The following is a 12,003-nucleotide window of genomic DNA, read 5'->3' on the forward strand; positions in this document are numbered from 1 at the left end:
AACTTTATTGATCCCCAGGGAGAAATTCACTATAGGTGAATGTTCCACTGTAGGTACATTTATTAGGATGGCTCTGCTTTATTTTTTATTTTATATATTAAAGGGTTTTCTCCACCATCATGAGGCCTAATATAGAATGCACATGGAGAACATCATGACTAAACTGACTTACTAATGGTCACAGATGGTCTCAGTCTTTAACAGGTTTTGTTTTGTAGCTTTTTGGATGTTGTGTATTTTTTATCTGTTCTAACTTTTCCACTGTTTATACACACATATGGTCGTAATAATGGTCCAAATGATGTGAAATTGTAGAGTTTTTACAGTTATGCTCTTTTTCTTTAATGGAAAAACACAGTATTTTCACTGAAGGTTTTGATGGGCTGAGGGAAAATGTTAGAACAGATGTCACCTAAAACCAGAGGTGTCAATCATACGGCCTCCGGGCCAAAACCGGCCAGCAAAAGGGTCCAATCAGGCCCTGGGTTGAATTTGTAAAATGCAAAAATCACACTGGAATATTAACAATCAAGGATGTTAAAATCATTTTAGTTTAGGGGCCACATACAGACCAATGTGATCTGAAGTGGGTCAGACCAGTAAAATACCATCATAGTAACCGATTTACAAACTATCCTTTCACAAAAAAATGTGAATAAGTTGAACAAATGTGAACAACATGAAAGGTCTGAAGTGAAGTGAGTGCAATTTTAACAATATTCTGCCTGTTATTAAATGTTTTGTGCATTTGTAGATCCACTGTGATCTGTAAGTGGTACTGTACATGTATAATATCACATATCAAACCAAGTGCATGTGCAAATATATTATAAATATGTATATAATATTTAAATTTAAATCTAAACGTATACAAATATTTATATAAACAGCAGTTATTTTTTTCCACTATATTTGTTGTTTCACAAGTGTATGTTTTCTGTTTTTCTTTCCTGCACTTTATTTTTGTGTTTGATGCTGTCAACTGAGAAATTTCCCCATGGTGGGATCAATAAAGTCTTATCTTTTAATAATAAACTGAGACATAATATTGTTAAAATTGCACGTATTTTCTTATGGTTGCTCATGTTTGTTGATGTTACTCACATTCTTTTTAAAAGGTTACCTTGTAGATGTAAACATTTTCATTATGTAAGTGTACTTTTTTCACTATTATTTTACTGTTCTGGCCCAGTCGAGATCATATGCAGCTGTATATGGCTGAACTCAAACGACCTCTGAAAACCCTGGAGTGAAAGCAGAGATCACTCATTTACATGTGTAGTCCCTCGCCAAAAACAGAACAGGATGAGTGATAAAAGAAGGGTGAGAGGTCGACCGGACATTATAGAACAGATTAAAACTGATGGTAAATTCAGTTTTTTTTGTTTTTTTGTTTTTTTTACAGGAAAAGCCACTACAAATTTGACCAAAACCAAAAGGAAAAGCAAAGGTAAGGTATTTACTTCTTATCATGACAAATACTACAGGTGAGTGACTTTAGAAGAAGAGTTTAATGTCTCTTACATTTTCTTATTGGTAATAAATGAGCATCACCTATGAAATCATCCTATTGGCTACATGGAAATTGAGAAAAACTGTGCATTAAAGCCATCGTGTTTTTTTTTTTGTCTGCTGTTGGTAAGATGGATTTACTGCCCCTGTCAGTCTTTACACACAATTTGACGACAATAACAAAAATCACTGGACTTATTTTTTCAGTCAAAAGCGGTTTCATGAATGAACACCACAGATTAAAGACCAACATTGTAAATCCGGTTCATTTTAACTGAAGGAGATGAAGCAGTGACTGACCCGTGGTGGCGTTGAGGATGTCCAGGTTGGGGTCAATGTTGGTGTAATTGGAACTGGCCACTTGGACAAAGGCGGAGGTGGGGAAGACCAGGATGTGGGTGCAGGACGTGTCCTGCGGCGTGCTGAGCTGCGACGTCTGCATGTTGAGGGTGGTGCTGCGACCGAACACGGACCCCGTCGACACCGAGTCTGAGGAAAGACCGAGAGACGGGGTTAACAAACGGAACGACTCATATGCCTCCTTCAAGTCACAACTTGAACACTGGATGAAGGAAAACCAAGCCTGTGACCATCAGTAGATCATCCTCACTGTGTTGTTCTGTGTGTTTTTATGATGATGATGATGGCTTTTTGTCAACTGTCATTTTTTTTTTTTTTTTAACTTTATTTTTATTGTTTATTTTATGTACATTACAAAACAAGACAAACATAGGGGACATTTGGGATACACCGACTACAATAAATCTTGTGACTAACAATTGTTTTTAGTAGGGTGACGCTGAAATGAAAATTGTCCATGTCTTCCATTTATCATGACTGTTCTTCAGTTTCAGTCTATGGGTCAGAATCTCCATCTCAAATATTCCAATCACAGTTTGTATCCAGTCGTTAGTTGTAGGTGGTTCTAATCTGCATCATTTTTTGGTAAAAGCTTTGTCAGCTGTCTTTTTATGATGTTTTGCCTTTTTGTCAACTGTCTTTCCTGTCACCTGCCTAGGGACTACAGATAGAAATGAGCACTGCTGCTACAGTCTGGCATATTTACAGCTGCAATTGTTGTAGATGTTCATTAATATGCGCTGTCCTAAATAGATAGATAGATAGATAGATAGATAGATATAGACAGACAGACAGACAGACAGACAGACAGACAGATAGATAGATAGATAGATAGATAGATAGATATAGACAGACAGACAGACAGACAGACAGACAGACAGACAGACAGACAGACAGACAGACAGACAGACAGACAGACAGACAGACAGACAGACAGATAGATAGATAGATAGATAGATAGATAGATAGATAGATAGATAGATAGATAGATAGATAGATAGATAGATAGATAGATAGATAGATAGATAGATAGATAGATAGATAGATCTGGACCGAATGGGAATCTGTCCAACTGCCTGAAGCGCTGTACAAAGCTAAAGGTAAAAACACAAGATGCAATAAAAGCTGTAAAAATAACAATAAGATGTACTAAAACTGATAAAAACAAACAGCATCTAAAACACAAGCAGAAGATAAAAACAAATAAAAGACACACACTTGGATTAAAAACGAGAAGAACTCAAAGTCACAACTAAACAAACAGCTTCGTTATGTTCGGGCCAAAGACATGAAATAACTCAATAAGGAAACGTAACAGTCCAGTTCAGCAGAATTGAAAATAAATCACTGAACACATGACTAACAGCGCACTGTCAGAGTTTAATTCAGTTATTTGCATAAACTGGCCTGTATTTCACTTTCAATCTCAGAGCAGGTGTTAAAACATAAATTACAGAGAAGTAAGTCATAGTTGGTCTTGTTTGTATATCTGAAGCTAACGCAGCCTTGCTAATCTCTCTGAGCTCAAGGAGGTTTTATGAGGGAGCCGTCGTCAGTACAGCATCAGTCAACACAGCCCTGTATGATGCACTGACAATCCAGCACTCGTTTCCTAAAATAAACCCATTGATCTGACTCTCCATCACGCCGCATTGAGATCAATGGGCATCTGAGAGGTAGTGCTTTATGAGCGAAAGGTACATGATCTTCCCTGCCATCAATCTGCCGTGGACAAGGAGGGGACGCACATTGTGATATGCTGCTGCCATCCATCACACACAGACACACACAGACACACACATCAGAGCTGCCGTTGTCGGTGGAGAAATGTGAACCAGATGAAACGTGGACGCTCCGACACATCGTACGTTTATCTGTCATCGTACACACTCGATACTGTACCTGGCATGATAATAAAGGATCCCTGGGGTTCCATGGCAACCAAACACACGCTGAGGATGCTGGGAGTGTCTGACGCAGAGATGCCGCACATCCGACACATGTCCTTCAGGCGGCGGCTCAGAGACTGGAGGTTCCTCCTGCTCAGCAGAATACTCCAATCTGGAACGAAACGACGAGTCAATCACCAGAGGAGAAACAACAAAGTGTGTTCGACAACAGGTCGACGCGGCCCTCGTCCTCACCCTTCAGCTCCCCGTGTCCGATCCGGCCCAGTCGGCCAATCACCACCCTCCACGGCACTGATGTCATCTGCACCAGCCCAAGGCACCAATCCCAGAGCTTCTGCAGACCGAGCCGTCGAACCGAGCCCTTTTTCCTCCGCGCCCTGAAAAACACAAACGGATGCAACGTAGTAAATAAGAGACACAGTGAATCCAAGACACAAGGCTAAACCTGGTGTTTAAATGCCATAATCTGATCAATAATAAGCTTAGAATAATCTGATATTAACTGGACAGGCCTTGAAATTCAGTTGGATGTGTTGAAACAGATGTCTTGCTTTTATATGTAATTTTGAGAAAAATTTGTACTGATAAAATTACAAAATAAAGTAATGAAATAGATATTAATAGTCTGTGTTAATGTTGTTAATGTTTCTGGGACCTTGGCTTGTGAACAGTGAATTTAAACCAAAGTGTTAAACCAAAATGCAAATTACACATTTTGATCATCCCTCAAATTAACTTCCAGCATCAGAATCACACAAGAACCAGTGAAAACCAGTCATCACCCAGTATCCCAGTCTCAGGAAAATCCACTTGACATTAACAGATCGGTCTTAAAGAAGCATTTATAAAGGTTTTACAGAGTATCAAAAACAGAGTAAACTCATCTTGAAACTCTGTCAGTGTGTGTTTGCTGTTGGAGTTGGTTTATAAGAGTTCTATTTCTCAACTCCAGGCTCTTCATGCAGTGAAGGGGAAGTGTTTGTAGGTGTTTACAGACCTGTTTGACAGATACAGGGCAGGACTTTTCTATTATGTGGAATTTAACCAGCACAAAACACAACCAAACTGATGCAAAAATGACAAACCTGTTGTCAAGGTAACAGATTCTGAGTGAACAACCATGGGTTCGGTGTCTGATAACGGTCAGGTGTGCTAAAATTTGGATGGTCTTTTAATTACGAGGTGAGAGAGAAACGATACTTAGTGCTGACCTGTTCTTTTTTATGGACTGTATATATTAGTTATGTAAAGGACAATATAAGCTCAGCTTCTTCCTACTCCACTTCGGACATAAAGTGTTGTTGAGGAGCCACAATGACACACAGTTTTCTTTCTTTTCTGGTTGGCTTGTTGCCCTCCATATTGTGGAGTGTTCTGTTTAGATTTGTGGTATCTCTTGGCCTTTCGTTCACCTTTGCATTTTGTTCCAACTTATGTTCGAAATAAAGTTCATCATATCATATATATTCAGTTCTGTGTATGTCCTGCGCATCTAGTGAACTGACAAAACAAAAGTCTTTCAATCTTTGGTCGTGGCCATGCTTTCGTAACTGCTAGACTTGACTATTGTCATGCACTTTATGCCGGGTTGAGTGAAAATGCACTTTCCCGACTGCAGTTTGTTCAAAATGCTGCAGCTCGGCTTTTAACACGGACATGGAAACATGAACATATCTCACTAGTTTTAGCTTCACTCCACTGGTTGCCAGTGCATTTTAGAGTTGATTTTAAAACTATTCAATTTGTTTTTAAATGTTTGAATGACCTTGCCCCCTCCTACCTGTCTCACCGGACCCCACCCCGGTGCTCTCAGGTCAGCAGATCAGCTGCAGCTTGTGGTTCCAAAAACTACAAAGAAGCTTCATGGGGACCGTGCCTTTTCTGTTGTTGCCCTAAAGTTGTGGAACCAGTTGCCCTTACATGTTCGACAGGCTCAGTCTCTGCCTGTCTTTAAATCACGTCTAAAAATGCACTTTTTCTCGTTGGCTTTTAATCATTGAGTTACATGTTTCTTTTTTACATTTTTTATGCTGTTGTTATCAGATTTTAATTTGCCTTTGTTTTTATGATGGCTGTATTTTGTTGTTCTTAGCCTGCTTTGCACCCTGTGTTATCACTGTTTTTATTTACTTATTTAATCCCCTGTTTTATGTTTCGTGTACGGCACTTTGGTCAGCTGTAAAGTTCTTAAAGTGCATTATAAATAAAGTTGGTATAGTAGGGTATGGTGGCGGTGATGGGCGGTCCTACCTGTTGGGCATGTCGATGTTGATGATGCACGTCTCCAACAGTTCGCCGTACAGGTCAGTGCACGTCGCCAGGAGCCAGCGCTGGTCGTGGGACAGACAGTATCCCACGAACAGGACGTTGTACTTCTGCGACGCCTCGCCGAACGTCTCCCCGAGCTCCGTCTGCTTGTCCTTCACCGGAGCGAGGATGAATGGCGGCGTGTAGAGACGTAGACAGTCCGGCCTCTGCAGATCGGGACGAGATGGAGATGATGTCACAATAAGGGATTTAGCATTAATGTCAAGCCAGTGTCCGAAAACAGATAAAAACTGGATGCGGTCCAGATATGTAAATTATATTCACACTTGATTGGCTCATGGAACCGACATTGCTAAAGGAAATCCTCCACTTTAATCCCCGCTGTGCTGACTTTACATTTTAGGCATCTTTACAAGCAAAAATATCCATTGTGTCAGTTCTATTGTCCCATCGATATCTCAGTTACCCCAGCCAGGCAGCTCAGGGTTTACCAGCTTGAAAAGGCAGCACTGGCTGCAAGGAAGGAAGTCCGCTGAATGAGGTTCTGGTCTAAAGCACCCCTTTGTCTAAACCTGGAGTCAAGATCCCATTATGGAGGTCTCCAGGAGCTACCCAAGCAGATAATGGAAAGAAAAGGGTAGCAGGAGCAGCAGAGGGTTACGAGGACCCTTGGTACTTTTCCAGTAGGAAAAAAAACTACAAGGGTGGTTAGCAATGAAAACCTTATCTGTGGTTTCCTTCTTTGTGTTCAGAGGCAGAATGAACAGAGTCGGGGCAAGAGGCCGGGTCATACGAGGTCGGGTCATGACCGTCTGGAGAAATGAGAAGAACTGGGAGGCCAACGGTGTCGCCCTCCGTTTGCTTTTCTATCGATCACTAACATACAGAGTCAACAGGGAGCTGCTAAACGATTATCTCCGATCCGTAAAACTGACACCTGTGTCTGGCTGCACCGACGGACTGGGTCAGAACCATTAAAAAAAAAAAAAAATAGGGCCAATGTCCCTGTACCTCAGCATCATGTTCTATCTGAAGCAATCCAGGTTCTGTCTATATCAGGGCTGTCAAACTCATTTTAGTTCAGTTCCACATTCAGCTAAATTTGATCTGCAGTGGGCTGAACCAGTAAAATAATAACATAATATGAGATAAGATATAAATAATGGCAACTCCAAACTTTTCTATACGTTAAAGAGTGAAAAAAGTTAATTTACTTTATGAAAAGGTTTGCATCTACAAACTATCCTTTCAAAAGATGTGAATAACATGAACAAACTGAAAAAATAAGTTTAATTTTAACAATATTCTGCCTCAGTTTATCATTTTCACATGTACATTAGAACTTACAGATCACAGCGGATCTACAAACAAAACATTTAGTAACAGGCAGAATATTGTTAAAATTGTACTTACTTCTCTTAAAGACATTTCAGGTTATTCACTTTTTTTGCAAAATTATACTTTGTTTTAGTGTAAATATATGAAAATATTTACATTTACAAAGAGAAACATTTGAAGCTGTCATTATTTCTATGTTATTATGATAGTATTTGACTGGCATAACCCACTTTAGACTGAATTGTTCTGAATGTGGAACCTGAACTAAAAGGACTGTTAATATCTTAGTGTAATTTGTGCATTTCACAAATTCATCCCAAGGGCCGGACTGGACCCTTTGGTGGGCCGGATTTGGCCCCCGGGGGCGTATGTTTGTCACCTGTGCTCTATGTTAGCGTCCTGTGGTCTGGATGTAAGAGATCAATCTCCCAATAGAAGTGGGTGGTACTTTCACTGGAGGAGAACTCAACCCATTCAATCAAAGTCCATATATGACTTCCAATCAGTGATCAATAGAAACTATATTGATATCCCTAACCATTTACATCTTATGAATCATCAAAATATGGACCATTATAAGTAAACGCAAATTTAAAATATTTCAAAGATCAAAATTTCTCGAAACTGTGAACAAACTTTGTAGACACTGTCCCAAGGAACATACATCTAAAATTTTAAATGAATCTGACCAACAGCTTCGTTGGAGAAGATGTTTGAAGAAATTGCTAACAAAGACAACACCAGAAACAGTGGCTTCACAATATCTCGTGGCCGATCGGCTGGTGAGACAGTAATAATAACACATAAAAACACCTCAAAATGCCGTTTTACCTCTGGGCTCTTCAGCGCCGTGTCGATGGCTAGACCTGGACCGAAACCTGTCAGAGACTTGACGTTGGTGGAGGAGGGCAGTGGTCGGCGGCACTGAGCGAACACTGAGAAGGCCAGAGACTTGAGGTGTTGGGCGTAGATGTGTCGGTCTTCGCCTCGGACCGGCTGGAGCAGGTACTGACAGGGGACGATCTGAGGAAACACACACACAAGGCTGTTACACAACAGGCCAAGACATTTAAAACATAAGGAGAGAAGAGTTTAGCAGGAGAACAAGAGACATTCTACAAGAAAACAGGGATCCAACAGCTTAAGGTGACTTAGATTTAAGACGTTTTAAAGCCAATTTAACAATAAACAAATGTGAAGAAACACATCTTAGTTTTAGGGACAATTTTGTTCATGTTTACCAATATAAAACATGTTTTTTTTTTTAATGGTAATGTGAAGGCTGCCCATTGTGTTATCCTGACCTACATGCCCTTATTCTGAAAAGGTCAAATATTTTTAAAAACAGATTGACATTCTTTCTGACACTGTAATAGGCTGTAAACAGATGAACAGATTTGATGCTTTAAATCTTGTTGATGTGGAAATTAATTTAAGTTTCCATATTAAAACTTAAACAGCATTTACTGCAGTACATTATTGTTGATGCGTTTATTTTTATTATTTCCTGTGTTTTCTGTTCATCATCATGAACAATTTACTGCCTCTGATGATGATGGAGATTTCCACAAACCGATGCTGGTGCGTTTTCCCTCACGCCGTTACCGACATCATAATCATATATGAAATGGCCATGAAAACACACAGTGTCTCTCCTGAGACGTCTACTCACCTGGACAGAAATAGAACTGCGGATGTGCGGGGGAAGGAATTGAAGCATTTCAAGGTAGCAGCGCAGCAGACCCAGCGTCCACACACTGGAGTGGGCGGGCACCGGCCCGGGGCTGCCGTCCGCCTCCTCGTAGCTGAACGGGTCCACGATGTAAACTACGATGGCAGGTGGGTACGTGATGGCGTGGGACTCCCCGTCTGTGGGGACGCCGACCTTTTCCCGTTCCAAAGTGCTGCAAAGAGTACAAGACATTACTCTGGTTATTAGAGGATCATGGGTTATTACTTTATCTGTTACGTTGACAATGTTTTAAATCAGGGGTCTCAAACATGTGGCCCAGGGGCCAAATGCGTCCCACCAAAGGTTCCAATCCAATGATGTTCCAATGAGGAATTAGCAAAGGGCAAACATTCAACAGTCAAGGCTGTAGAATTCATGTTAGTTCAGGTTCCACAGACCAATAGAATCTCAGGTGAAATGACAGCAGAATAACCTATAGAATATAATGACTCCATATTTTCTTCTCGGTTTGATGTGAACAAAAAATTCTTACATTATGTCTATAAATAATGACAACTTCAAATTTTTGTCTTTTTTTTTGTCTTTTTTTGGTTTACTGCAAAAAATAACATTAAATTATGACAATATTTACATTTCCAAACTATCCTGTAACAACAAAACATGAATAACCTGAACAAATATGAACAACCTGAAATGTCTAAAGAAAATTAAGCACAAGTTTAACAATTTTCTTCCTGTTCCTCAGTGTTTAGTGTCTTTGTAGATCTGATCCATAATGCACATGTAGAAATGATTAGTTGAGGCAGAATATTGTTAAAATTGCACTGATTTTTCTTGAGAAATTTCAGTTTTTTCAGGTTATTCACATATTTTTTGTTTGGATAGTTTATAAAAGTAAGTATTTTCATAATTTAATGGTTTTTTTTTTACATTAAAACAAAGACCATGCCATTATTTTACTGGTCCGGCCCACTGGAGATCACATCAGGCTGAATGTGGAACCTGAAAGAAAATGAGTTTGACAGCCCTATTTTAAATGTTAAGTATTGAATCTGGGACTGAACTGCTGGTACAAAACTGATTAAATATTCAGGGTGTAATGAGTCTCCAATGCACGTACAGATCAGACCACAATGTGTGGATTATTTGTTTTTAAGGGAGTGAGTACGAAACCACCTGTGAAGAAATTGCAGGATTTTTTCAATCAATTATTATTTAGAAAGTCACTGTGACACAAGTAAATCAGATACTCTATAAAACATACACAACAGTTATGAAAGCAAAGAGGGGAAAAGTTTACTGAGCAGTTTTAACCCAGTAAACAAAAAGAGCAGTTCATGATCCCCTGCATGTGTCATGTGACCAAAAACATCATGTGACTCATTTTAACATGTTCGAACACATGCAGGTGGTTAAATAAGTGTAATGTGTCAGATTTACACCATATTCACTTGTCTGAGGAAATTCATCTACAAGTGCCTTCTGTTACATTAATAATGAGAGTGAAAGAGTATCATTACAGACAAATATATGACTGACTGTCTGTGTTTCAGACCCGGGTCCATTTCCTGTTGTGAACCATGCAGACGGTGTCCTACCTCTCCGGCGGCTCCGTGGGCCCCTGGGCCTGGCTGCTGGAGTTGTCCCCTGAGGTGCCGGTGTTCTGGGTACCAGCCTGCGGCCCCAGCTGTCCACTCTGGGGGACGCCGCTCTGGCCCTGGCTGCTCATGCTCCCAAAAGGAGGGAATGAGCCGGGCTTGACAGACGGCATCCCATTGCCAGACTGGCCCGAGGATGTCACCAGGGTGTTGGATGATGCAGAGCCGTTTCCAGAGCCGCTGTTGCTGCTGCTGCTGTTGGAAACAGATGAGCCTCCAGTGTTCGCTGAGCCCTGTTGGCCGACGGAGGCGGAGGAGGCGGAGCTAGACTGTTGTGTGGATGACGACTGAGTGGATGAGGGAGGGGGGCTGGGCTGGAGGAGAAGTGAACTATCCAATGGCTGTGATGAGAGGTATGGAGCTGAAGAGCAAACACAACATCGAACCTCATTAATAAGATGAAACACAGCAGCAGAAAATGGAACCAGACTCTTGGTTTATTCCATTTAAACCTGACCTCCCCACTGATCTCATTTCTTTCACATTTCAAAGCTCTCTCCTTCAAACTGTCAAGGATTTGTACTTCGCCTTTTCACAACTTAACCAAGTGGTGTCAGAAATAGAAACTTAGGAATAAAAAGCAGCTGAAACCCTGAGCTGAGCAACAAAAGACCTCAGTCCATGAAGTTCAAACTGGCATCGATCTGATTCAGGCTGTAAACGACACATACCGAGGTCATGGCGGCACACTTGTGCATAGAGTTTGAGTTTGGTGAAGGCGTCACTGTTGCTGCTGGCAGCTTTGAGAAACCAGTCACTGACTGGCTGATCCCCAAGGTTCTTGGCTGCAGTTCCACCAACGAGGACGATACCATCAGGGTAACCTTTGGAAATGGGTCGGTGCTGGCCCAGTCGACACGACTGCAGGAAAAAACAGACGTATGCAAAGCGAGTGTCAGCAAATTATTATTTTCACAGTTTTTACTGTTTTATCAATTTCCTTTCATAAACTGTTGACTTGTGATTGGTCTGTTTTATTCTGCTGCCTTTGTGCTCTATAGATTAACATCTTAAACATATAAACCACTACATAAATGTAATGTCATGTATAAAAGGATTGAGTCAATGTTCATTTTTTAAAATTGATTGTTCATCAACAATGAAATGTTCCTGTTTATAGTCAAGTAATTTTATCTACACCAGGAACTGTTACAATGATAACGATTCTATTTGCATAATTAACTGCTGAGCAGCAGAACAGACCGTGGAAAACTGCCAAATAAAACTGTAACATCAGGAGGTGCCAACGCTGAGGCGTTCGCTG

The 12,003-nt window shown here is 40.6% G+C and overlaps 1 protein-coding gene across 1 annotated transcript in view; it reads right to left on the reverse strand.

Moving 5' to 3' along the window:
• med13a (mediator complex subunit 13a) overlaps positions 1-12,003 on the reverse strand; it is a 122,085-nt gene that overhangs the window by 9,897 nt on the left and 100,185 nt on the right. Inside the window, 8 exon segments of the mRNA XM_030153640.1 lie at positions 1,813-2,001; positions 3,775-3,933; positions 4,017-4,159; positions 6,033-6,256; positions 8,220-8,411; positions 9,061-9,292; positions 10,680-11,100; positions 11,411-11,600. Of these exon segments, the coding sequence (XP_030009500.1) occupies positions 1,813-2,001; positions 3,775-3,933; positions 4,017-4,159; positions 6,033-6,256; positions 8,220-8,411; positions 9,061-9,292; positions 10,680-11,100; positions 11,411-11,600 (1,750 nt within the window).

This window comes from Sphaeramia orbicularis, chromosome 14 (assembly GCF_902148855.1).
Source record: "Sphaeramia orbicularis chromosome 14, fSphaOr1.1, whole genome shotgun sequence".
NCBI classification, from domain to species: Eukaryota; Metazoa; Chordata; class Actinopteri; order Kurtiformes; family Apogonidae; genus Sphaeramia; species Sphaeramia orbicularis.